Source organism: Ursus arctos, unplaced genomic scaffold (assembly GCF_023065955.2).
Source record: "Ursus arctos isolate Adak ecotype North America unplaced genomic scaffold, UrsArc2.0 scaffold_22, whole genome shotgun sequence".
NCBI lineage: Eukaryota > Metazoa > Chordata > Mammalia > Carnivora > Ursidae > Ursus > Ursus arctos.
The window spans coordinates 10,034,386-10,062,249 of record NW_026622897.1 but is presented as its reverse complement, the minus strand read 5'-3'; the positions used below and the strand labels follow the sequence as shown (position 1 = coordinate 10,062,249).

Genomic DNA, 27,864 nt, shown 5'->3' with positions numbered 1-27,864 from the left:
CCATGGAAACCAAAGTGGATGTCATCAGAGCACCACCTTGTGGCAGCCACTGCACCTGCAGCCCCAGAGAACCCTAGCCAACCTCCTGCCCGCTTTACTCTACTGTGCACGTTTCTACCACCTCAGAGTCATGCCACACCTTTATTCACTAGCCTTCCTTCTTTGCCCTAAACATTCCTCTTCGGGATCCCCGACATCACCCCATCTGATCTATTTCTACTCTGCTTGCAACTGTCAGCAAATTCCTCCCTGCTTACTTCCTTACTTTTGCTTCTCCAAACTCTTGGTCCCTAGGAGCGCCCAAATTTCCGTGACTCAGTGTCTTTTTAAGGGGTAACTTCCCTACTTTCTTCCTAAGAGTGGAAATAAGTAAAGCCTTGGTCTTCCACTTCTGAAAAGTCATAAACAGTATTACTAAAAACCATATAGAATTTTAGAAAGTTCTGCCTTTTCTAGAATATCACATAGGTAGAACCACAACAGTATGTAGCTTTTCAGAACCAGACCTATAAATACAGAGAACAAATGGATGGGTGCCAGAGGGGCGTGGGTGGAGGGCTGGGCAAAGAAGGTGATGGGGAGTGGGAGTTACAGACCTCCAGTTATGGGGAATGAACAGGTCACGGTATAAGGAATATAGTTAATGATGTTGTAATAGTGAGGTATTGGGACAGATGATAGCCAAACTTGTGGTGAACGTAGCACAATGTATAAATTTCTTGCATCACTATGCTGTACATGCGAAGCTAATGTAACATTGTGTGTCAACTACACTCAGATAAAAAAATAAAATAAAACCATGTATTTCCTCTAAGCACTGGATTAGTGGCATTGCACAAATTTTGATATGTTGTATATTCATTACTTTTCTGTTTTAAATGTTTTCTAATTTCTCTTGTGATTTTTCTTGCCTCATAGATTATTTAGAAGTCGTTTATTTTAAAATGTGGGATGCTTTTCTAGATACTGTATAGATCTTCCTCGACTTATGATGGGGCTACATTCGCATAAACCCATCATAAGTTGAAAATACCATTAAGTGGTAAATGCATAGAATACACGTGACCTCCCAAACAGCATAGCTCACCCAGCTGCCCTTAGATGTGCTCGGAACACTTACATTAGCCTACGGTGGGAGAAAATCATCTAACACAAAGCCTGGTTTATAATAAAGTGTTTAAGATCTCATGCAATTTATTGAATACTATACTGAAAGTGAAAACCAGAATGGCTGTATGGGTACAAAGTGATTATAAGTGGATCAGTTGTTGACCCTTGTGCTGGGACTGGGAGCTGCGGCTCACGGCTGCTGCCCAGCATCGAGAGAGAGGATCATACTGCATAGCACCAGCCCAGGAAAAGATCAAAATCCAAACTATAGTTTTTAAGGAATGTGTATCACTTTCACAACATCATAAGGTTGAAAAATCATAAGTTGAATCATCAAAAGTTGGGGAACATATGTATTTTTCTTGGTTTTTAGTTTAATTTTGTTGTGGTCAAGGAACACATTCTACGATTTCAATGATCTTGACTGAGAGGTGTTTCATGGGTTGGCATATGATTCATTGCAAAAGCACCACGTATACCCGAAAGGAATGTGTGTTCTGCTATTGTTAGTTGTAACGTTCTGTGAATATCCATTAGATCAAGGTGGTCGATAGTGTTGTTCAGATTATATTTTCATTATTTTTTCTGTCCCTTGTTGGACCATTTCCTGTGGGGTGTTAAAATCTCCTACTACTATTGTGGAATTGTCTGTTTCTTCTTTTTATTCTTTCAATTTTTGCTTCATTTATTTTTTAAGCTCTGTTATTAGGCACATACACATTTATGACTATTATGTCTTCTTGATGAATCAATGCTTTTGCCATTATAAAATGACCCTCTTTGTTTCTGATAGTACTCTTTGTCATGGGTCTATTTTGTCCGATACTAATAACCACTCCAGCCTTTTGTGCTAAACTGTTTACATGGTGTCTTAGTTCATCTGAACTGCTATAACAGAATACATAGACTGGGTGGCTTATAAACAACAGAAACTTATTTCTCACAGTTCTAGAGGCTGGAAGTCTAACATCAGGGTGCCGGCATCGTCAAGTTCTGGTGAGCGATCTCTTTTGGGTTGCAGACTGCTGACTTCTTGTGCCTTCACATAATGAAAAGAGGACTAGGGAGTCCTCTGGGGTCTCTTACAGGGCACTAATTCCATCATGAGGGCTCCACCTTCATGACCTAATCACCCCCAGAAGGCCTCACCTCCTAATACCATCACATTGGGAGTTAAGATTTCAATATATGAATTTGGGGGGACAGAAACATTCAGTCCATGGCACATGGTATATCTTCTCCTTCAGCCTACATGTGTCTTTATATTTATAGTGCATCTCTGGCATATAGTATATTTGCATCTTCCTTTTAATTTTGTTTTTTTAATTTCTACTTTTTAGTTGGAATATTTGATCCACTAATATTTAAAGTAGTTATTGATATGGTTGGATTTAAATCTCCCATTTTATTGTTTGTTTTCTATATTCTACTGTTTTATTCCTCCTTTTCGGCCTACTTTTGGATTTTTTGATTTTTAATTTCATGAAAGATTACCTATTAGCATTTTAGATATACTTTTTACACAATTTACTTAGTGGTTACACTAGGAATTAAACATTCTTAACTTCTCATAGTATACTTTTAGAGTTAGTGCCATACTTTCCCATAAAATGTAGTAATCCTGCAATCATTTGGCTCCATTTACTAGCCCTGCCATCATTTATGCTCCAGTTGTCACATGCATTACATCTAAATAGACACACACCACAAGACAATGTTATAGTTTTTCCCGTACTCGATGTGTACCCTATTATAAAGCCAATTCAATGACTCTTTAATTTCAGATACTGAACGCTTAAGTTAGAAATTTTTTCATTTTGTTCTTGTTTATATTTAATAATTATCTGTTGAGGTTTTCTGTTTTTTTCATTTATTACAAGTATGTTTTCCTTTACTCCACAAAGTATAGTTACTATAGATACTTCAATGTTCTTGTCTGATGAATTCTAACATCTTGATCTGGCCTCTGTCTCTTCCTTAATAATGGGTCATATTTTCCTGGTTCTTTATATATTTTGGATTTCTTTATATATTTTGGATTTTATCCTGCATAATATGCTTTACTGAGACTCTGAATTCTGTTATGTCTAAAGGGTAGAAAGGATGTGTGTGTGTGTGTGTGTGTGTGTGTGTGTGTGTGTGTGTGTAAAATCTTCCTCCAGTGAATGTTGATGTTTTGTGCTCTAGAAGTGGATTAATTTGGTGAGAGTCAAACTGCAAACTGTCTCTTTTGACTGTAGGCAACAGCTCAGAGCTCATCTGATTTCTTTTGTCCCTTTTGAGGTGCTTTCTGTCTATGGTAGAAGGGTCAGCCTGAGACTTGGGTAGAGTCTGCACAAAAACCTAGGGATCCTTTACTCTTTCTCCTTTTCACCATTCCCTCCTCACTTTTGGGTGAGTGTATTTGTCCTAACCTCTAGTTTGTGGTTCCTCAGGCCAGAAGCCCGGTTGGTTTCTATCAGCACTTTAGCCACCTCATGTCGTGCTATGACTATGGCCTGTTGCCTGAGTAAAGCTGCAAAACTGGGGCACAAACCCTTGTCAGACCTTTCTTCTGTGTTCTGACTCCAATTTTCTTTCTTTTCTAAGATTTATTTACATCAGAGAGAGAGTGTGTGCATGAGTGAGCTGGGGGTGGGAGGAGCCGAGGGAGAGGAAGAGAGAGAGACTCTTCAGCAGACCCCCTTCTGAGTGAGGAGCCCAACACTGGGCTTGATTTCAAGACCCTGAGATCATGACCTGAGCTGAAATCAAGAGTCAGACACTCAACCAGCTGAGCCACCCAGGCGCCCTTAGTGCTTTGTTTTGTTTTTTTAAGTAGGCTCCACACCCAGCATGGAGCCCAATGCAAGGCCTGAGTCCACAACCCCAAGATCAAGACCTGAGCTGAGATCAAGAGTCAGACACTTTAACTGACCGAGCCACCCAGGTGCCCTCAGATTTTTATTTTTTATGATAGCCAACACAGAGATTCCTAACTAATGTATGTACATGGGTGAGAAAGCCAAAAGATATGTCATAGCTTCTCTAGTATGGTTAAACACTGAGAATGAATTCCTAGCCAAAAAAGAAACAAAAATGTGTTGTTTCAAGAAGCTTCCTCCCAAGAATCTTGAGAATCTGTTCTGAAAGTGTAGGCTTCTTGGTAATATCGCAGAATGATAGAAAAGGGGCTCTTTATCCTATCCAGTTGCAGCAATGCAGATTTAGTTTTTGTAAAAATCAAAACTTATTTAAGTGTCACTTCATAATGTTGAAAATCCTTTCATCATGTTCTCCCAATGAGCTTATAATCAGATCATGGGCCTACTCAGCATGATCGAATCAGTGTTGGCTTTGTCATTGTCCCATCCTCTTTGTCTCGCCAATGAAACGATGAGATTCAGCATACAACAATAATTGTTGGGATAACTGCTTATCTTTCATGAAGTGGGAATAAAAGTTAAGAATCCTCTACTTCAAATAACATGACTAATAACTTTAAGCTAAGTACTTTTCTAAATCTCTTTTACTCCTTGGTACTAGAGCACTTTGATTTGCACAGACCAACTCTCTGAAGTGCCTGCTCGGGGAACGCAGTTCTTACCTGTACGCCTTAAAGCAAATGAAACCCCCTCTATAGGGTTGCAGCTCCTCACAAAAATGGCTGAAGAGTCCAGATGGTCTATTCAGAACCCTGTTCCTTTGGTTTTAAGTTTCTTGTTACTCTGAAGAAGTAGAGGAGACAATAAATACTGTAACAAACAACTGCTTCAGAATTTTAAAGTCCTTACCTTCAACATCCCAGATCCAAAATTCTAAACTCACTTCTCCTGTGGGGACAGAAAACCTTCTGCCCCTCTGGCACAAACCATCAAAGACTTCCCCTCCTTTTAACTCTACATGGTCTCTAACTCTCCAGGGATGACTCTCAGGCACCTCTAGGCATTAAATGCCATAGAAGTTGGCTTACAAAACTGAAAAGGCTACAGTCCTTTAAGGGCATGGGACTCAAGGCAGTGACCCCACGCACTTTCAATGGGGTGCCTTCTATTCCCCCTGGCTATGTTCTTTAGAAACAGAGTAACCAATTCTTGTCAATGAGGCATACTTTTCAGACTTGGCTAGAGATTTGCATTTTAGCTATACCTCAAAGACTTTGGGATGTACTCTGGTGAGATTCCCTAGGAATTGCTTACCTTCAAGATAAACTCCATAAGTAAGATGACTATACAATTTATCATCCAAACCTAGAAGTTTGAGAAAGGAGAGGCTACTAATAAACATGCTGGGAAAACAAGGGTAAACCGTAATTGTCCCAGGCAAACTGGGACCTGTGTTACTGTAACTAGTCTTTGATAAAGTGCCAAGGCTCCCATTGTCTTACTTAGCTTTCTCTGTCTTTGTCAACTCCATTCAGATGGCACCTCCTCAGAGCAATCTATATGGGCTGTTTCTTCTAGTTATTCACCCAGAATCTTATTTTTTACCTCACCCTGCAGAAAGAAAGCTAGACAGCTTAGCTTAGAATCATGACTCGGTCTTCAGTAGTGAAAAAATCTTGGGCAAAGTATTTAACCTTTCTGTAGTGGTTTCCTCATTTGTAAACGAGGTATTAATAATAATAGCACTTACTTCATAGGGTACCGTGAGGATGAGTTCATAAATGCAAAGCTCTCAGAACATCACCTAGCCTATAAATGCTCAGTAAAGCTATTACTTCCTCTAAAAATATTCTCTTTTCTTCCAGAGATCAGTAAAAACATTTGCATTTCTGAAGGCACATTTGTATTTGTTACTCTTGCCTCATCTATTTTTTCAGATTCTGATACTTTGAGGAGAAAGATTTTTCGTTTCAGTGGTGTCCTGGGTGAAAAATTAAGTCACCTTAAGTTCCAATTTATGCTCCAGTACTTGCTGCATTATACAAGTTTCTATTTGCTTTTCCTGGATAACTTTCTGGCTTTTATCTTAAAGCATATTTCTGATTTCTGTAGGAGGCCCCAACTTTGACAACAAAGTCTTTCCCCAAATCTAGAAGCTACAAGGGAAAATGTTTTATAAAATGACTTTCTAACTCATTGGGCATCACCTAAAATCTGGATTTTTGGTACACTTTGCATAAAATGGAATGATAGCATTTTTCATTTATCTTGAAGATAGTTAAATTATAATTTCTACTTATTAGGACAGAATGTTAATTCTCTGCCTCATGCATCACCCAGCATAAAAGAATAACCTCTGTAAACTATGGAGACTTGTGTTTTTCTGTATTTTTGGAGGGCACAGAGACATAATTAGAGTGAAGATGGTATGCTTTTGATCTTAATTTTAGAATAATGTTGTTTTAATGTTTTATTAAGTAGTTAATAAAATGTATGTAAAATATGAACCTTCATATATCTACCATTTGATTTATGAAGATAGAGCATTACCGATATCTGTAAATTCCCCTATATGTCCCTTCTCCTCCCCTCCCTTCTCCTCTCCTTCCCTTCCCTCAGAGCTTCTAGTCCAAATTTTGTGTTTATAACATTCAGGCTCTTATTAGAGTTTAACCATGTGTTTTTCTCCCTAGACAATATATTATTTGACAATTTTTGTAATTTATACAAATGGAATCATACTGTATACCATCTTCTGTGATTTGCTCTTTATCCTACAACACTATGTTCCTGAGATTCATCCATGATATTGCATAGCTGTAATTCATTCATTTTAACTGCTGTATAAATTTCCATTGAATGGCTACACAAATATTGATCAGTTTTACTGTTGATACATTTAGGTTGATTTCCATTTCATCTGCTATTAAAAGTGTTATGAACATTTACATATATCCTGGTAACAATGTTTAAGAATTTTTCCAGGATATTATTTAGGAAGTGCTGGCAGTAAGGCATGCACGACTTCAAATTTTAGTACTTGATGTCAAACTGTTTTCCAAAGTGGTTGTGCTAATTTATACTACCGAACAGTGTATAGGTGTTCTCCCATTGCTCCACATTCTTGCCAGCACTTGTTATTGTGGTATTTTAAAACTTTTGTCAATTGTATGCGTGATATGGTGTCTTTGTGGTTTTCATTCCTGTGTTCCTGATTATCCGTGAGTTTAGCATCTTTTCATATACTTGGGTTTCCTTATCTGTGAAGTACCTACGTAAGCCTTTGGCTTCTTCTGCAATTGCACTGTCTCTTTCATAAGGGTTTTTCACCTAGTTTAGATCGGTGGTTCTCAACTGGAGGAGAATTTGCTATTTAAGAAACATTTAGCAATGTCTAGAGACATTTTTGATGGTTACAGGTGGGTAGCAGAGAGCTCCTGGCATCTAGTAGGGAGAAGCTAGAGATGATGCTAACCATACAATGCACAGGACAGCCCCCCAAACAAGGAAGGATCTGCCCCAATAAGGTACAGGGCCAAGGTTTGGAAGTTTTGTTCTAGAAACTAAAATGTTATCAGTTACATATATGTGTTGCAAATATTTTCTCCCAGTTTGTGGATATTTTCATTTTTTTTTCATGGTACCTTTTGATGAAGAGAAATTCTTAATTTTAATGTAATTGAAGTTATCGATCTTTTCTTCTATGGACTGTAGTTTTTGCACCTGATTTAAGAAAGTTCCCCTGTCCTCAAAATATATTCTCCAATTGAATGTTTCAAAATTTTTTAATTTTGCTTTTTTTACATTCAAGTCTTTAATCCACTTAAAACTGATTTCTATTTATGATGTAAGAGTCCAAAATTAATTTTTTATATGGAAAACTAGCTGTCTGAGCACCATTTGTTAAAAATCTGTCCTATACCCACTGGTCTACAATGCTGTCAAATATCAAGTTTGAAGAAATGGGCTTATTTCTGGTTCTCTATTTTATTATCACCTTTCAATCTGGAGACTAAAGTTATTTTCACCTTCTTATAAAAGGAAAATTGAATCCCATGAGTTAAAGGTTTTCACGAATTCTGAAGAAAACAGATTTTAAGAGGGTTTTTTTTGTTGTTTGTTTTTTTAGTATTTGTTTATATTTTCTAGAGAAACAAAAAGAAGGGGAGGGGAGGTTGTTATTTTGAATACCAAGGGCAAATACCTCTAAAACGGAAATGAACTCAATCACTTTACTGAAAGTTGTTTTGATTTCCCACAAACTACCTTTGTCTACAGTACACATTTCAGGAAGGCTAGAAATGCATTTACTTTTCAAGTAGCCAAAGGGAGCCTTTTCTGAAACACTTAACACCTATAATTTAACCTTGTATATCATCTAATTCTTTAATCTAGGGGTTATAACAGAAAGATCCATATTCTTTCCCAAATAGTGAGAAAGGCCATTTTCCTACTGCTAAGAAGCTGACCCTTAGGTAAGGACATTTCTGACTCCATCATTCCCGGAGAGGAATCCATAGCTCAAAAAACAGTCCTACCTGTCCATCAGCCTCAGCCTTCAGCTTTCAGATCCAGTTGCTCCAAAGCCAGTGGCAAGAACTATTTACAGAGTGAGGCAGAGAAAAGAAGTATACATATTCTTCTTTGCCCTTTATTCTCCTCCTAACATTTTCTCTTTGTTGTCATTTACCCACACCAGCTCCACACAAGTATTCAATAACACTGAAATGGGATCATTTTACTATAATACAAACTATATTTTGGGTGTGAGGTAAATCAGAAGTAGAAATATAAATTCATTGACTCAGGAAAAGTAACTTGGCATGGGGGCAAAAAGTTTCCAGAAAAAGAAAAAAAAATCAATTTGTCAGGAAAATATTCTGAAAACTATTCCCTTTTTAAATATGCCGATTACTTGCTATTGCTCCTTATTAATATTATTTATTTTCCTGAACACTCTTGAAATGATTATCAACTAATAATTATTCTGGAACCTTCACGTATGGGTTTAAAGGAGGAATAAGAAGGGATTTTCTGTGGTGACAGCACATGTTCCATGATGTCCACTTTTGATATTTGATCACCATGAAACTTGCCAACTGATGGCCAAGCACTGACGTAGATTGTTCATGAAATACTCTGGTTGGACAGGGTGTCTCTAGCTGATTACCATGTCCAAGATCAGGTGGTAGTTAAACCCAAGGAGTCTGAGAGAATTTATCAGATCTAGAGTCCTCAAATTGATTATAACAAATTTATTAGATCTGGAGTTCTGTTTAGAACCACATAGCAGAAGGGCGCCTGGGTGGCACAGCGGTTAAGCGTCTGCCTTCGGCTCAGGGCGTGATCTGGCGATCTGGGATCGAGTCCCACATCAGGCTCCTCTGCTATGAGCCTGCTTCTTCCTCTCCCACTCCCCCTGCTTGTGTTCCCTCTCTCGTTGGCTGTCTCTATCTCTGTCAAATAAATGAATAAAATCTTAAAAAAAAAAAAAAAGAACCACATAGCAGAAATGATTAATCAAAATTCAGGGGCCTATATTTATCAAATGGCCTGTATATAACTGTTTCAGAAATATGGGTATAGGTGGTCTCTGGTGGTCTTTTAAGGAAATTTTCGTGAATAAGTTACAGGTTTCCACCCCATTTACTCACATTAAATAAGCAATTTCCTAAAATGAACGTGCCAAGATAAGACTTACCCCAGAGACATGGTAAAGACACACAGAAATAGAACTTTCTAATAATTTAGAAGTATGCAATGCTGTAAATAAGCCATACTGAGAAATCAACTTGTTCTGCAATGACCCCTGAGTTGAAGCCATGAGCACAGCTTTTGAGTACTCACAAAAAAAGAAAAAAAAAAGCAAAGACATAAACATAAAAATCCTGCAACCATCAGACAAACACACTGTCAGCCTGTTGAATGTGGAAGATTCTGATCACTCAGCGTGTTTACCTGCCAGGGAAAGGGGCACCTCTGTGTCTCCAGGAAAGGAGCAGCAGCAGTCATGGTCCAGGATCCCGAGAGTAGCCAGGTCTCCTCCCAGGGGAGCTGCACCTGCGCTGTACCTGTTTCCTCATGCCACAAGCTGTGCTCACATGCAGACTAGAAAGCCCTGCAGGTGAAACATCACAATCACATGGACAACAATGCCAGGAGCACAGGAAAGGCCACCCTCCATATCAAATTCACACCCAAGATGCTGCCAGGGGCCTGGACCAGGAAAATGGTATAACCTTACCCCTAAAAGAGGCTCTTCCACACCGGCCTCCAAATACATTGGGGACAGCCAAAAGGGTGCCAACTGGATTGTCGTGATACATGTGAATAAATGTGAAACATGGTTAGTAGTTCAAATTTCCACCAAATTGTTGAAAATACAATTTCAGGTGTGGTGGGAGGGGCATCTTAGCTCTTAATATGCCGTCATAGCATCTGGCTCAAACTTAACGAAATAGGACAAAATTGTGGTTGGAACTGCAGAAAACCGGAAATGGGACAACTCGGCAATTGTTGCTCCGCGTGTCCAGGGGTGTTCGGGTACCACGCTGGGCATCCGTGCTTAGAAGGTCTGGTCCGTCTGGTTAAAGACCGCAGCGCTCAGCCTCCGCCTGTCCTTGAAGACGACAGTAGTCCTTCTTGTCCCCGCTCTTCGACTTCGAAGCGGCTGAGCGGCCAGGTGGGAAACCGTCCAGTTCGCGGGGTCCCCAGACAGGTTCCCAGGCTGAGAGCATCTTTAGCTCTCCTGCGCGCAGGCTTGAGGCGGCAGCGAGTCCTACAGAGAAGTGGGTTCTGAGGCAGAGCGCCGAGAAACAGACTTGGGAGCGCAGCGTTCCCGCTTCCCAGGACCATTTCCTGGGCGCCAACAGCTCGGAACGCAAACGCCCCCGGGCGGCGCCGCTGACCGTTAGCCGCGGGCGGGCCCGTGGGTCACGTGACCCGCGCCGGGTCAGAGCCCGGCGTGCGCGGGAGCACGCACAGCTGCTCGGCCCTCGGCCGCGCGCCTTGCGTGCGCGCGCAGGCCGGGGGCGGGGCGTGTGGGCCGAGCCTCCGGCGCGCTCTGGGGCGGAGGCGGGGCCCGAACGGGGCGGAGGGCGAGGAGGGGCCTCCTCCTCCTCCTCCTCCTTTTTCTCCTCCTCCGCCTCCACCTCCTCCTCCTGCGAGGCTGGGCTGGCGGCGGCGCGGGAGCCGGATGACCCGCGGAGGGGCGCCTCGGCCATGACTGCGGAGCTGCAGCAGGACGACGCGGCCGGAGCAGCCGACCGACACGGCTCGGTGGGCCCCGCGGCGGCGAGCGGGGGGCCGGGGGTGGCTCGGGGTCCCGGGAGGGAAGGGGGCTGCGGGGCGCGGGCCGGAGCGGCGCGGGGCCCGGGCAGGCCTGCGGGGCTGCGGGGCGCGGGTCGGGAGGGGGCTGCGGGGGGCGCCGGGGCCGGCTGGGCGGGGGCGGGGGCGAGGGCGGTGCGCCAGGGAGCGGGCTGAGGTCTTTGCAAGGCGAGCAGAAGTTCGGGGTGGGGGGGGAGTAGGTACTTTGGAGAACCAGCTCTAAAGGGCAGGACGTGGGGTTGTGTGTGTGCATCAGGGATCTTTAGGGGGAACGCTCCTGGGCCCTGACCTGGCTGAGAAACTTCGAAGAAGGCAGCTTAGGTGGGTTTTGTGGTTTTTAGTTTTAGGTCCCTTTTATGGCAGTACTCTTTTAAAGTGTCTAAAGCAGAACTTATCTGCCTTAAAGCCGGGATTGATCGGCACCTTGTGAAAGACCAGGGGTCCTGGTTACCACTCCCTATCTTACCTTACCCCAGCACCCCCGCTTCTTTTTTCTTTTCTTTTCTTTTTTCTTTCTTTCTTTCTTTCTTTCTTTCTTCTTTCTTTCTTTCTTTCTTTCTTTCTTTCTTTCTTTCTTTCTTTCTTTCTTTCATAAACTGAGAGCAGCCTGCCTGGTGCATTCATCAGTAGATTTTTAAGGAGGGAGGAGGAACAGCGCGATGAATAGAAGGTATTCTCATAAATGCCTTCCTGTACCTATTATCCGAGAAGATTGAAATCAATACAGGGATTTCTGGGCTAAGTTGGTGAGAGTGGAACACTGGTTTGGGAGAAAATCAAAAGGCTGATAATGCCGCGTGTAGAAACTTGGTAAGTGGGCAATTTGAGAATGTCTTCTAATGTTACTTTGAAAAGTTATAACTTAACACCACCTCCTCGCCCCTCAACTGCTGTGTTTTTTCGAGACCGAATGGGAGACCTGTGCCAAGTATTCCAGGGAGATTCTGGAAATGAGGAATCTCATAAAAATATTTACAATGCAAGGCTGTCAGATACTTCCACGTGGGAAACCTTTTGTGCATGTTTATTCTTTTCGTGTGCACAGGAGACCCGTGGTGTATAGTGAACACATTTCCTTTTTAATTTCCTCCAGGTCCTGGGCTCCAAAATGAAAGTAACATGGATGTTACTTCACGTGCTGCCGATTTCTAATGGAGATGCTATTGTTAGGTGTTCACAAATACCTATTGGAATCCGAGTCAGGATTTTCTCTGGTTTCACAGATCATTTCTATTTGTTTTTAGGACAGTGACTTCAAAACAGGTGGGAAAAAAAAATCTGAGTTTTGAGATAGTTGTGTTGATTTAGAGAAGAGGCTATTTTAAGGAAGGGTAGGTCATATTTAAATTTGTTCGGGGACCACGTGCCTGTTCATCGACGGCATCTTCGTTTACCTCTGCTGCAGTCTGAGTAGTGGCCACTCTCTCAGCGCTCTGAGCGCTTGTATGTGAGGTGTTTGGTGAGCACTTGCATGTAAGTCATAGCTATTTTGGGAAAACCTGGAACTCAGGGTTGGCTGTGGCTGGCTGGAGTACCCTGACTCCTGGCCACCTGCAGAGTGATGACATTCACTGTTCTTCCCAGTGATTCGCCCCACACAGACAGCCGATAAGCTTGGAATGCTTGGTAATGTTTGCCCCTTTTGTTTTTGCTAATGAAAATGCTTGAAATTAGCAGGCTGGGTTGAAGGAATCTTATCTAGGGAAAGTACCTTTCACATCTCAGAGGAAAGAGTTTAATAACTTCCTCATCTTGATGAGTTTCGTGTTAGAATGGACTCTGTTTTGGATTCTCTGAAGCACTCTGCATTTCCCTTAAAGGGTCTTTAATTGTTCTAGTTGAGAAGAGCTATCCTCCCCTGACTCTCAGAAGCTATTTAAAACCTAGAATGCTGCCCTTCCCCTTATTGGTCAGTTGTACACGGGACAGATAGAACCCTTTATAGCCTCCCAAGAATTTTAGTGAGAAAAATGCAGCACCCTTGGAATATGTTCTCAGTATATACTGGAGTCTGAAAGAGGATACTTTGTGATATCGCTGAATACCCCAGACTGCAGACTGATAATTGGAACATCTACAGAGATTTCTTACACACAGGTTTCTGTGTTTTAATCAGTTCTCGACTTAGATAAAAACCAGCAGCAACATTTTCTGTTACTGTAGGATAAACAGCTTGAAGTCAGGTTGGTTCCTATAACCTGTCATCCTTGGCAGCTGCACGAGGATTCATCACATGTTCCTGATGCTAACTGGAGCCCTATGAAAACCTGCCAGTTTCAGTGAAAACTTAATGTCCTTTTCTCTTTCTCTTGACTTACTGGCTTTTCATTCGCGTTTACCTTGTCTCATTAGTTGTAAGTCTCGGAACATCAGTCAATCGGTGCTTGGTTGGCTCTCACAACTTTAATGCCTCTTCAGCTACAGTTCTGCTCACACAATGAGTACAATATTTGTAGAAAGCAGTGACAAGTAACGGCTCAGTAGGCAGGATCTTTTCATGTCTTATATTTCATCGAAAAAATGTAAGCAGTAGCCAAGTGAAGCAGATGTTTTTTAAGGAAAATAATGATGCCAGTGGTAGTAGGAGCTAACATTAATTGAGCATGTAGTATATGCCAGATCCTGTGCTCAGAACTTAACACATATTATCTCAGCACTTAACAACAACTCTGTGAAGTTTTCATATAGGAAGGCTTATATTTGTTAAACAGTTTGCTCAAGATCACCTGCCTGGTAAATGGTACAGCCAGGATTGAACCCAAGCAATTCTAAGAGCCCAAGATGGCCTTGATCCTACTTCTTAGTAAATGGACTCACTGTCTTAGGTCAGAACCTTTCTTTTACCCTCCAGAACTCTCCTGATGTTTTAAACTTTCAATCTTCCCTGGATTCTTTCTAAATATATAGCTTCTTTTCTACTTGGCTGAGCCTGCTGCTATCAAAAGAGATGAGGGGGGAGGGTTTGTTTTTGTTTTTGTAAGGAGATGTCTTATGTTTTTTGCTTTTTGTTTTTCCTCTTCATGATCTCTTTTCTCTTGGTGTAAGAGGTACTATCTTCCCTTCTTCCTTCCTTTCTTAGAGAGGAGTCTAGATCCGTGGTGTCTGGAGAGCTTTTTGATTGTGGTTGCTGGAGGGGGATGTAAGGATGTACCGGCCTCAGTTGGTTATCTGGCCCGAAATGTCAGTAATGCTGAGCTTGAGAAACCCTGCTCTAGGTGATGTCTCTCCTCGCTCTTCTGAATTATCTCACATTTCCTTTATTCTGGCCTAAGCCCCAGACACCTTGATTGTCTTCTATTCTCTTGAGACTCAAAATATGGTCTGTGGACCAGCAGCATCTGCATCAGTCAGGAGTTTGTTGGAAATGTAGAGATTTGAGTGTGCCCGAGCCAGCTTGTGCTGCCTTTCCAGCTGAATATGTGCATCTCTTCCCAGCTCTGTGTCCAGTGGCCACATGTTGGTAGCTTGAAACCATCATGGTGGGAGTATTTATACCAAGGAACTAGACAGGCTCCACAAATCAACGCACCACGGTTTGGGCCTCCACCCTAGACCTATTGAATCGCAGCCTGCCTTTGGATAACATCCCTGGGTGATGACTTTGAGAAGCTCTGTCCGGTTGTGCAGAATCCCCACTTTTCCATTCAGCTGTGCACATGTGTCCCCAATCCTCCAACAAAATAGCAACAACATCGACTTCTGCCCTGTCCAGCCGTTGATCTCGTCCAGTACCTTCCTTTTATTTTGTTTACTTTTTGACCAGAGTTTCTAAATCCACCTGTTTCTTTTCTTAAAAACGTTTTCTCAATTATACTTCAATTTCAACTCACTGTGGAAACCTTGGAAAACACAGACCCTTGCAAGATTAGCTCTTGGCTGATAGGAGGCACGGCCCCCAGACCGAGGCAAATCGCAGATTTGCTCCAGAGAGCTTTTGGTGGTGGCAGCAGCCTCAGGGCAAGAATCCAGTTAGGAGATGGCTGTGGGGGACCAGTCTAGGCTCCCAGGAGAAGAGGGCTGATTGCCCAGAGGCATGCAGAGAGGCTGACCAGGCAGCAGAAGGTTAGATTGTAGGGCAGTGACTGTATGTGATCAGCATTCCCTAGGCCACCCAGCAAGAGCCTTGCCAATAGTAGGCTTTTAGTATTTGACTCTTGGGCATGAAATAGATCTCTCAGAGGTGACCAGTGACTAACCACCTTGTGAAATCTGTGGCCTTACAGAAGTAAGGCCTTGGATGTTCATGTACCAACTCAAGCCCCATTCTCATGCTTTTGTATATTATGATTCTTCATTGCCGCTGTTTGATGTTTATTTTGGCACTTGACCTTATTCCTACTTACTATCAATTGTTCTGCTTTTTCTTAAATACTAAAAAAAACAAAAACAAAAAACACACACACCCAAAAATAAAAAAACTTTCTAAAAACTTTCCTAAAAACAAATCATTTGCCACAGTCTTATCAGTGACAGAAGTACTGTAGTTGGCCCTCACTTCTGAATCACCTAGGTCATTTTACAACTTTCTTAGGAAAATTAGCCCTGGAAAAGATGTTTGAGTTATCTTCTTCATCTTACAGTTTTAATATCCTATGGCTTCAGGGTATAGAAGGAGTTCTTCAACAGTGCCCTGTTAGTAACCTCAGTGCTACAGCTGCCTTACTTCTCGAACTCTCTCCCTTGGACATTTGGAACCTATATTATTCTGGTTCTCCCACCTTTCTTCTCATTTTGGGGCTAACCTGTTAGCTTCCTTGTTTGTTATGTTCCTTTTACTTTTTCCAAATCTGCATCTGGAATCCTGACTTGCAAATGACTTCTCCTCCTCTATTTGCAAATGCTGGTTAAACTGTTGTACTTGCATAACTGCGTCCTTGGCTCTAACCATGTGCTGCATGGCGACTTTTGCCACAGGCCTGGGAATATCTTACCTGTAATAACAGTATCTGCCATGTGCCAGTCACAGCCCAAAGCACTTTTCTATGCATTCTGTATATTTACAAAAACTCTGAAAGGCATGAATTATTATGTCTTACAGCTGATGAGGGCGCTCAGACTCAGCTCTTAATATAGCTTACAGGGGCCTAATAGGAGATTTGAAAGCGAAGTCTGTTGGCCTCCATGTTGCAGATGGGAAATGTGGCTTACTCAAGCTGGGACTTTGAGCCACTCCACTTTCTATCTGGAAACCATGCCTTTCTGAAACCAGACTTTTCAGGGGCCTGGGTGGCTCATTCGGTTAAGCATCTGCCTTCAGCTCGGGTATGATCCCCGGGTCTTGGGATGAGCCCTGCTTCTCCCTCTCCCTCTGCTCCTCCCCCAGCTCCCCCACCCTACTCATGTTCGCTTGCTTGCTCTCTCTAATAAATAAATAAATAACATATTTTAAAAAAATAAATAAAAACAAACTTCTCAACTGCCACTTGATGACGTATGACGTGCTTTAACATATATTCTCACTGAGCCCACAGAGCCACCTTGTAAAGTAAAATTTAGTGTGAGGAGAAGAAGTTGCGAAGCGGTACAGCTGGTGAGTGATCACAGCAAAACCATAGCGCAGGTAGTTTTCTCCCAATCTCTAGGCAAGTTTTGTTGGACAGGCAAGTCACAATATTTGACATTTCTATATTTTTTTCATTTCACTAACAAATCCTGTATGCATTACTTCATTTGATGGTCGTACCAGTGCCATCAAAGCTTGTGGTTTATTTTATTTTCCAGATGTGGAAATTGAAGCCCTGGAAAGTTGAGATTTACCCAGAGGCTAACGTGCGGTGCGATCTGCACTACGTAGCACTATTCCCACCATCCCAGCTTCCTACATAAAAAGGGAGATCAAAATACCAGACAGACAAAGCCAAATTAAAGATCTGCATGAGTAGGACGCCTGAGTGGCTCAGTGGGTTAAGTGTGCAACTCTTGCTTTTGGCTCAGGTGTCCTGGGATCGAGCCCCACCTGGGACTCCGTGCTCAGTGGGGAGTCTGCTTGAGGATTCTCTCTTTCCCTTTTCGTCTGCCGCTCCTTCTGCTCTTGCACACTCTCTCTCAAATAAATAAATAAATCTTAAAAAAAAAAAGATCTGTATGAGTAGGTGCTGGCAGCATGCTGCATGATCGCTGGTGGTCAGTTTAAACTTGAGTTATCCCAAACAAATATTTTTTCTCTAAAACTCTTGTCCAAGTTAGTACTTCCCTGCTGTCCTTTTTCTTTTTTGGTGTATGTGTGTCATGTACAAGCACAAATCTCTCTTGATTTCATTCAATTGAAGTGAAATTCACATAATACAGAATTAACCATTTAGTTTTTTTTTTTTTTTTTCTTTTCTTTAAAGAGAGAGCACAAGCCGAGGGGGGCAGAGGCAGAAGGAAAGAATCTTTTTTTTTTTTTTTTTAAGATTTATTTATTTATTTGAGAGAGAGAGAAAGCATAGGAGGGAGGGAGAGAGAGAATCTCTAGCAGCCTGCGTTGAGCATGAAGCCCGACACAGGACTTGATCTTATGACCCTGATATCATGACCTGAGCCAAAACCAAGAGTCAGTCACTTAAATGACTGAGCCACCCAGGCGCCTTAGGAAAGAGAGAATCTTAAGCAGGCTCCACACTCAGCGTGGAGCCCAGCACGGGGCTCGATCTTATGACCCTGAGATCATGACCTGAGCAGAAACCAAGAGTCAGACATTTAACTGACCGAACCACCCAGGTGCCCCCAAATTAACTATTTTACAGTGTCCTGAGCAGTGACATTTAGTATATATATTCACAATATTGTGACCTCTCTGTAGTTCTAAAAACATTTTCAAAACCCCAAAAGAAAACCCATATCTACGAAGCAGTTACTCCCTATTCCTTCCTTCGCCCAGTGTCTGGCAACACTGATCTGCTGTCTGTCCATTTACTTATTCTAGATATTCCATATAAGTGAAATCATCCAATATGCGACCTTTTATGTCTGGCTTCTTTTACTTAGTATGCTTTAAGGTTTCATCCAAGTCGTAGCATCTATCAGTACTTCATTCCTTTTAATGCCTGAGTAATATTGCACTTTGTGTATTTTATCCATTTTTCCTTTGGTGGACATCTGAGTTGTATCCACCTTTTGGCTCTTATGTATAGTGCTGCTGTGAACATTCGTGTACGAACATTTGAGTACCTGTTTCCAGCTCTTTTGGGTATATTCTTAGAAGTAGAATTGCTGGGTCATATGGTAATTCTGTCTTTAACTTTTTGGGGAACTGCCAAATTGTTTTCCACAGCAGGTGCACCATTTTACATTCCCACCAGCAATGCACAAGGGTTTTAATTTCTCCACCTCCATCCTGTCCAGACACTTGTTATTTTCCTGTTTTGTTTTATAACAGCTATCCTCATGTGTGTGAGGGGTATCTCATTATAATTTTGATTTGCATTTTCCAAATGGCTCATGTTGAGCATCTTTTCATATGCTTATTGGCATCTTCTTTGGAGAAATGTCTGATCAAGTCCTTTGCCCATTTTTGAATTGTGTTTGTTTGTCTTTGATCGTTTGAATTGTGAGAGTTGTAATATAATCTGGATACTAGGCCTTTATCAGATTTATGATTTGGAAATATTTTCTCCCATCCTGTAGGTTGACATTTCATTTTCTTGACAATGTTTTTTGATACACAAAAGTTTTTAATTGTGGTGCAGTCCTGCTTACCTATTTCTTTCTGTTGCTCATGCTTTTGGTGCCATATCTAAGAATCCATTGCCAAATCCAAGATATGAAGATTTGCTTCTATGTTTTCTTTTATGAGTTTTGTCATTTTAGCTTGCATATTTAGGTTACTCGTCCATTTTGGGTTAGTTTCTGTGTATTGTAGAGGTAGGGGTGCAACTTGATTCTTTTGCGTGTGAATGTTTACTCATCCCAGCATCATTTTTTGAAGAGACTATTTTTTCCCCATCAAATGGTCTTGGCACCCTTGTCGAAGATTAATTGACCATAGATTATGGGTTTTTCTAAACTCTCAATTCTAATTCATTGGTCTCTATGTCTGTCCTTGTGCGGTATTACACTGGGATGATTACTGTAGCTTTTTAATAACTTTTGAAATCCAGAGGTGTGAGTCCTTCAACTTTGTTCTTTTTCGATCTTGTTTTGGCTAGTCAGGGCCCAATGAAATTCCTTATGAATTTGAGGATCAGCTTTTCCATTTCTGCAAAAATGGCTGTTGGAATTTTGACAGAGATTGCGTTGAATCTGTAGGTCACTTTGGGTATAACAGTGTTAAGTCTTTTGTGATGGTTAATTTTGTGTGTCAATCTCATTGGGCTCCGAGGCGCTCAGATATTTGGTTAAGATTTATTCTAGATGTGTCTATAAGGGTGCTTTTGAATAAGCTTAACATTTGAATTGTAGACTGAGTAAAGCAGATTGCCCTCCCTAATGTCTGTGGGCCTCATCCACTCAATTGAAAACCTGGATAGAACAAAAAGGCTGAGTAAGAGGGAATGTCACCTACCTGACTGTTCAGCTGGGCCATTGGTCTTCTCCTGCCATCAGACTGGAACTACATGTCCAGCTCTTCTGGGTTTGCAACTTGCCAACTGAAGATCCGAGGTCTTACAGCCTCCATAATTGCAAGAGTCAATTACTTATAACAACTTCTCCCCCGCCACCCCAACAGGAAACTAGGACTACAGGGTTCATTTACACACACACACACACACACACACACACACACACTCCCTGTTCTTTTCTCTGGAGAACCTCAACTAATCCAGTCTTCCAATCCATCAACCTGAATATCTTTCCATTTATTTAGGTTTCCTTTAGCTTTTTTCTCAGTGTTTCACACTTTTCAGAGTTCAAGTCTTGGTTAAATTTATTCCTAGGTATTTTATTTTTCCGGATACTATTATAAATGGAAGTGTGTTTTTTTATTTTCTCTTCAGAGCGTACATTGCTGTTGTATAGAAGCAGCTGATTTTCGAGTGTTGATCTTTTTTTTATTTATAATTTTTATTTTGTTATGTTAGTCACCATACAGTACATCCCCAGTTTTTGATGCAATGTTCCATGATTCATTATTTGCGTATAACACCCAGTGCACCATGCAATACGTGCCCTCCTTAATACCCATCACCGGCCTATCCCTATCTCCCACCCCTCTCCCCTCTGAAGCCCTCAGTTTGTTTCCCAGAGTCCACAGTCTCTCATGGTTCGAGTGTTGATCTTATATCAACTTTGCTGAATGTGTTTATCAGCTCTAGTAACTCTTGTAGATTCTTTGGGGTTTTATATATCCTGTCACCTGTGAATAGAGATAGTTTTACTTTTTTGTTTCCAGTTCGGATGCCTTTTATTTTACTTGCCTAATTGCTCTGGCCAGGACTTCCAGTACACCGGTGAATAGCATTGCTGAAGGTGGGCATCCTTGGCTTGATCCTCATTTTAGGGGGATGGCTTTTGGTCTTTCACCGTTGAGTGTGATGCTTGCTGTGAGCTTTCGTTTTTGTGTTTTGTTGTTTTTTGTTTGTTTGTTTTTTAGTAAAGGTGCTTCATCATGTAGAGGAAATTCTCTTCTGTTTCTAGTTTTCTGATTATTTTCATCATGAAAAGGTGTTGAATTTTGTCAAGTGCTTTTCCTACATCAGTCAAGGTGATCAGGTATTTTTACCCTTCATTCTGGTAGTGTGGTGTATTATATTGGTTGGTTTTCTTGCTGGTGTCCTTTTATGTCCTTGCCAGCAGCATTCTCTCAGGCATCCGGTTTCAAATATTTGACAAAGCATCACTGTGTGTCCTACCTTTTCATTTTTCTTTCTCGGCACCCTCCCTGTCTCATCACACCTGTGTATTCGGTACTCTTCTAAATCATGGTTAAGCTTTCTTTCCCTAGGCTTATCTCCTTTTGAGCTAGGTGTTCACATGTGCTAGATTAATCCCCTTAAAGCACCCTTATTTTCCCTCATATTTATGTCCTGCTGAGGGACCTGTGATGATTTTCCATTGTTCATCAGATCAAGTCCAAACTCATGCTGACATTTAGAACCTTTCCTCATCCAGTCCCACACCACCTCTCACGTCCTGCTTATTTATCACAATTAGAAACTGCACACTGAGTCCCTCCTAATAATAACTTTTAATTTTACTGTGAGGTCTGTCACACTGTAAGCACGTAAATTTGATTTCCTATATCCTTGCTCTTATTTTCCTGGTTTTTCAACCTTCGCAATATATTGCTAAAAATGGCATTTTCTCTAATTTGTGAAGATGCCTTCCATATGTCCTTGTTGTAAAAGCTTCCCAGCCTCCTTTCTTGTATTTAGCTGGGGCATGTCTTCAAAGAAATGAGAAAGTATTGTCTTAATGTGTTCAACAGTATGAAAAAAGCAAGTTGCGGGACACAATGTTCAGTATGAAAAGATATATTCATGTGCATAGGCCACTTCTGGAAAGATATATCAGAAACTATTAATAGTGGTTACTCCTGGGAAGTGGGACTGGGTTGGACAGAAGAGAGAAATTCCTTTTTGCTCTGTATCCTTTTGTGCTATTGGAATTGCTTCGTGCATTTGAAAAAAAAAAAGAAATGAGAAACAATGATTAATTCTTTTTTATTCCTGGCTTTTAATTCCAGTTTCAGTCTCTTCTACGCTGTGTAAGAGTGGCTGCATCTTAAAAGCTTTTAATGCCTTTCAAAAACTTTGGGCCATGGGCGCCTGGGTGGCTCAGTTGCTTAAGTGTCTGCCTTCTGCTCAGGTCCTGGGATCAAGTCCCATATCAGGCTTCCCTGCCTGGCCGGGGTGGGGGTGGGGGGCCCTGCTACTCCCTCTCTCTCTGCCTGCTGCTGTCCCTGCTTGTGTGTGCTCTCTCTCTGTCAAATAAATAAATAAAATCTTTAACAAAACAAAACTTTGGGCCAGTTGGTGAACTGAAACAATCCTTTTCACCATGTTACCTACTTTTCGCATCATTGCAGTAAGTTATCAAGTAGCCCTATTTCAGCTGGTTTAGTTTTACCCACCAAATCTGCTGTCTGTCATTTTTAGGGAGTCCAATCCTTATGGCATGTTGTGAGTAAATTGGAGTTGTTATAATAGACGTGGATTTTTCCTAGAAGGAAAACCAAGAAAGCACGAGGGACTTCCGTGGCCAGGTCTTTGTTTTGTGGGAAGTGGGAGGGTCTGTGGCAGTCTCTGAATGCGTTTAAGACCCTGATGTCCAGACTGGATTTCTGGAGTTGCTGCTATATATTTTCTTTGATTCCTAAAGCTCTTCTTTTGCTTTCCTTGGGTACTTAAGTTCATTTTAAAATTGGAAAAGCCAATCTTTAATTTTGGTGGGAATTCTATTGGGCACACTTACGAAGGACTTTGGTACTTCTTTGGAGTAGAAGAACATTTATCCACTATTCACTTAGTTTCAAATTTAGAAATGTCTTTGGAAGAGTAGACAGTTGAGATCAGGAAATGTGTGTGTCAGAATTATAATAGCATCCCTGTTTGAAGTAATGGAATAGTCTAGAAAGCTCCTCACCGTGTTGCTAAACTGGGTGTTTTAAAGATAAAACTCTTAATTAGTAATCTCACAAATTGGCCTCATCTGATCAAAGAGAGTTTGATTTTAGTTGCAGTAGGATTCGACCAGTTAGTGTTTATTATAAAAACTTAATACCTTAATGTTTTTATGTGAATAGTCCTGTTCATGGCTTATTGTGAGATGAATGTCTTTGCTTTAAGAGAAGTGGACTGGATTGGATGAAAATCACCGGGTTGCTGAGGTCAGAAAGCTTGAGTTTCTTCTTTCTAGAGATTTGTGTGTACCTGTCTTTCTTCACTGCCTCTGGGCAAGAAAAGAGAGTCCTTTTTGTTTTATGAAAACAATGTGAATTTAGCCAAGGAAATGCAAACCTGTTGGCTCTTGCCAGTTATTTGACTTCATTATGCCTGGAGCACAGGCTTTGTCTTGTCTCATGTTGGGTGTGTACTATGAATATGTAGTCTCGGAGTTATGGTGAAGTTAATATTTAAATCAGCTCTTGTGAAGTACCCAGAAAAACTGAGTTAGTAATACAGTAGGCCTCTAATAAGCTTAATATGTCTTTTACAGTAGAATTAATACTTAATATAGGGCACTTTTTAGGATTTGGGTTGAGGGTACTACAGAGAACATGGGTTTGGCTAAACATTCATGAGAGTGAGTCTCATCGTAGCAATTATTTGTATGTGTCTGTAGCATGGCTTAATCCTTGTGAAATGTATTCAGGCTCATAATAGTTATCTTTGATTTGTCTTTTTGAAAAAATATTTTATTTATTTATTTACTTGAGAGGGGGAAGGGTGGGGAGAGAGAGAGAGTGCGCGCTCTCAGAAGCAGAGGGAGAGAGAACTCCAAGCAGACTCCAAGCTGAGTGCAGAGCCCAGTGGAGGGCTCCATCTCACGACCCCGAGATCATGACCCAAGCCAAATCAAGAGTCGACACTTAACGGGCTGAGCCACCCAGGTGTTCCCTGATTTGTCTTCTAATTCAAGACATTTGATGACAAGACAGGTTTTGTAAGCTCTAGTTTCCTGATCTGCACGATGAAGTTGATGATTCCTACCTTTTAGGGTTGTTCCAAAGATTACAAGTATGCGGGGGCAACGAAGGTTCCTGTTACAAAGAAGGTGTTTGTATGTTTGTCCCAACTGTTGCCGGCATTGTCCTTCAAATTAGGTAGTATGTTGTATGATTCTTGCCTTTACGTGGGCAAGAATTTCACATTTGAAACTATTAGAGAACCACATGTTGAGAAATGCCAGGTAAAGACGGGGAAGTCCCTTTCATTCACAAGCTCATTCATTCCCTCAATATGGGAGATTAGAAAGGGAGAGAACAGTGTGGACCAGAGTTCTTGGGGACGACTTTAAGGAGGAGGTAACATGAATATAGCCCTTGACTCTAGGTTGCCAGAATGTAGGAGGCATTCCTGGAGGTAATAAAAGTAACACTTGAAGGCCTGAGAGAGGATGTATGTGTGAGGTAGGGAACCAGTAGGAGAAAAGATTGAGCAGGTTAAGCATAGAATCAGATAATAGTCTTTGAATAGCAAGATCAGGAATTTGGATTTGAGGGGCGCCTGGGTGGCACAGTCGTTGGGCGTCTGCCTTCGGCTCAGGGCGTGATCCCAACGTTCTGGGATCGAGCCCCACATCAGGCTTCTCTGCTGGGAGCCTGCTTCTTCCTCTCCCACTCCCCTTGCTTGTGTTTCCTCTCTTGCTGGCTATCTCTGCCAAATAAATAAATAAAATCTTTTTTAAAAAAAAAAGGAATTTGGATTTGAATTAACATGTAGAGTATTATTCTTGGAGTTGTACCAAATGATTTTATGTAGTTGTCATCTTCGCCCATGAGCTTTTAAAAAAGGGAAACTAAGAGTTTATTTTCTTTCCCTGTATTATTCTAGATGTATTAATGTTTGCCTGCTTATCTATTCCAAAGTGGAGAAAGGGGAGTAGAGCTTGGATCCATGGCCAAATATAATGACTGGTGAATTGTTTAGTATTTGAATACCGTATTTCATTGATTCGTCTTTATCTGGCGTTCCGAGGTCTCTGAAATTGAGATGCTCCTTCCATTTACTGCCTCCAAGTAGCAGAGGTGATGTGCTTAATCATTGTCTGCACGTGTGGGGGCTTGCTCGTAGCTGTTCCTGCCGTCGCGCCAGTTGAGTTATATGGGCTGTTGGTACCACATAGCTAGTTTACTTTTCACTTTAAAAGATCACACTGTGATTCAACATTTAAGTGGGAAAAAAAAAACTGGATGAAGAGAGGCATAGAAACAGAACAGCAGGGTGTAAATTTGATTTTATGTGAGGCAAAATATCTGTCGCTGGAGGAATGAGCGCAGTTTCAAATTTTCTTGCAAAGCTACAATCACATGTTTTATGGGACCTGAGGAAGGAAGATAGCCCAGGTATACTAGGTTCTGTTACTGAGCAACATGCAAAGGAACTGCTTGTCACGGGCCAGGCCGTGCGCCTGGACGCAGGGGAAAGGGCTGCAGTTCGCAACAGACAGAAGAAATGTTAGAGCTGCGGGAAGCTGGTGTGGCTCCTAGGACCATCACGAAGGCATCCTGTCCTAGTTTGAGTGGGCAACCGTTTCTCTCCTTAGTGGCGCATAAAGTAAGTGTGCTCTTGATAACTAATGGCACCTCAGATTCAGTCAGAAATAGTGCTTACCTCAGCTACAGGCCTTTCCTGACGGTAGCGGCTTTGGAACTGACTGTACCACGACGTGATCACAGTCGTGATTGTGATCACAGGGATCTTGGGAAGATGCAGACACCACGGTCAAGATACAAGAATAGAATAATTGCCTGGCTTTGCATGAAATAGGTATGCTTGCCCGTTTTCCTTGTCTTCGCAGGTGCGACCGGCATAGAGTGCAGACTGGAGGCAGGCAGCCCTTCACTAGCAGTAACCGTGGCCTCCCCAGGCCTGCTCTCTGTCACACGGGCCTAGCACCTCTCCCAGCTTTGCTACGAAGGCAAAATTCGTTAAATTAGTTAATACAAATGAAGTGTTTATAACAACACCTGGCTGAAAGTAAGCAGTGTGTGTTAGCTGCTATTTTTGACTGGTATTATTTTCTGTGAACCCTAAGTGTCAGTTGGTCCACAGGGTAGTTTGAGGTGAAGGTGTGATTGTCAATCCCGTTGCTACCTTGTTGGCTCCAGTTTAGGGCTGATAACACTGCCCACTTCCTCTTCTCAATTACAGATGGTCCCCGACTTAGGATAGTTCGACTTTACAGTGGTGTGGAAGTGATAGGCGTTCAGTAGACACCATACCCTGCATTTAAAATTTCGATCTTTCCCCAGGCTAGCACTATGTGACTTGCTTCTCTCTGGTGACGCTGGGCAGTGCCAGTCAGCCACGCCATCTTGGGGGTCAGCAACCAAGACACTTAAAACCCTTCTGCACCCTTTCAGCCATTCTGGTTTTCACTTTGAGAACAGTATTCGATACATTGCATGAGATATTCAATGCTTTGTTATAAAGTATGCTTTGTGTTAGATGCCTTTCTCCCACCGTAGCCTAACGTAAGTGTTCCAAGCACATCTAAGGGCAGCTGGGTGAGCTATGCTGTTTGGGAGGTCACGTGTATTCCGTGCATTTTCCACTTAATGGATTCAACTTACAATGGATTTACTGGCATGCGACCCCACCATAAGTTGAGGAAGGTCTGCATTATCCCACCCTTTCTGGGGCATATTGATTTTTATTTTTTAGAAAATTTTGTATGATTGAGATATAAGGATTCACACACTTTTACACAGTAAAATAAAATGGATTTAGAATTAGTTTGGGGAAGAAAAACCTTTTTATTTTATTTTTTAAGATTTTTTATTTATTTATTCGACAGAGATAGAGACAGCCAGCAAGAGAGGGAACACAAGCAGGGGGAGTGGGAGAGGAAGAAGCAGGCTCATAGCAGAGGAGCCTGATGCGGGGCTCGATCCCATAACGCCGGGATCACGCCCTGAGCAGAAGGCAGACGCTTAACCGCTGTGCCACCCAGGCGCCCCCCTATTTTTTATTTTTTAAAGTTTTTTTTTTATTTATTCTTTCTAGAGAGAGCACGCACAGGGGGAGGGGCAGAGGGAGAGGGAGAGTCTTAGGCAGACTCTGTGCTGAGCGCGAAACATGACTTGAGGCTCGCTGTCACGACACTGAGATAATGACCTGAGCTGAAATCAAGAGTCGGAGGCTTAGGGGCGCCTGGGTGGCACAGCGGTTAAGCGCCTGCCTTCGGCTCAGGGCGTGATCCTGGCGTTCCGGGATCGAGCCCCACATCAGGCTCCTCCGCTATGAGCCTGCTTCTTCCTCTCCCACTCCCCCTGCTTGTGTTCCCTCTCTCGCTGGCTGTCTCTATCTCTGTCAAATAAATAAATAAAATCTTTAAAAAAAAAAAAAAAAAGAGTCGGAGGCTTAACTGACTGAACCACCCATGTGCCCCGAAAAAACCCTTTTTAATACATTATTCTTCTAAAAATCCCATGCTTGTGTTTCCAGCATTTGCCAAGGCTAAATCTGGACACCATTTAGTCTGACAGCACTCTCCCAGTATACAGGCAATGACTGCCTTTGACAAGACTCATACCCTCCAAGACTGCTGGTCTCAGCAGGGTCGGGTTCCATTTCTAGCCTATGACCGTGGCCCCTGACTAGAGCAGAAAGGCTGTTGATGCTTTTCTGAGCACTGTGCAGGGCTGTTTCAATTAGTTATTTCTAGTTGTGTGATATTTAAGTGTTGCGTTGGTCCCTCAGCTGTTGAAAAACATAGGATCCTATTTCTGTTACAGCTGACAGTGAACATAGACGGTCTCTTGGAGACCTATTACGAACTGAAAGATAGTTGATGGGAATCATCAAGTATTGAATTGGGGCTTAATTCTAGAATAACCTTAGGAATGATTTCTTCTCACTGAATTAAATTTGAACTGTTTCTTTTTCTTTTTTTTTTTTTTAAGATTTTATTTATTTATTTGAGAGCATAAGCAGGGGAAAGAGCAGAGGGAGGGGGAGAAGCAGGCTCCACTGATCAG

At 41.9% G+C, this 27,864-nt stretch overlaps 2 protein-coding genes across 8 annotated transcripts in view; one reads left to right on the top strand and one right to left on the bottom strand.

The window, feature by feature from the left end:
- Window positions 1-10,854, bottom strand: part of HTR3B (5-hydroxytryptamine receptor 3B) — a 49,393-nt gene extending 38,539 nt beyond the window's left edge. Inside the window, exons 1-4 of the mRNA XM_026505951.4 lie at window positions 10,219-10,854; window positions 9,933-10,092; window positions 8,513-8,573; window positions 4,697-4,817 (exon numbers count right to left, since the gene is read on the bottom strand). The gene's annotated coding sequence lies outside the window, so the exon portion shown is untranslated. The remainder of the gene's footprint in view (window positions 1-4,696; window positions 4,818-8,512; window positions 8,574-9,932; window positions 10,093-10,218) is intronic.
- Window positions 10,855-11,064: 210 nt separating this feature from the next.
- Window positions 11,065-27,864, top strand: part of USP28 (ubiquitin specific peptidase 28) — a 57,696-nt gene continuing 40,896 nt past the window's right edge. For 3 of the 7 annotated variants that reach the window (XM_057316679.1, XM_048217194.2, XM_057316677.1), the window contains exon 1: window positions 11,121-11,252. In XM_057316679.1, the coding sequence (XP_057172662.1) occupies window positions 11,196-11,252 (57 nt within the window). In that variant the 5' untranslated portion in view covers window positions 11,121-11,195. Of the gene's footprint in view, window positions 11,253-27,864 lie in introns of all 7 variants that reach the window. The other 4 variants (XM_044386641.3, XM_044386639.3, XM_026505727.4 and 1 more) reach the window with 3 other exon arrangements.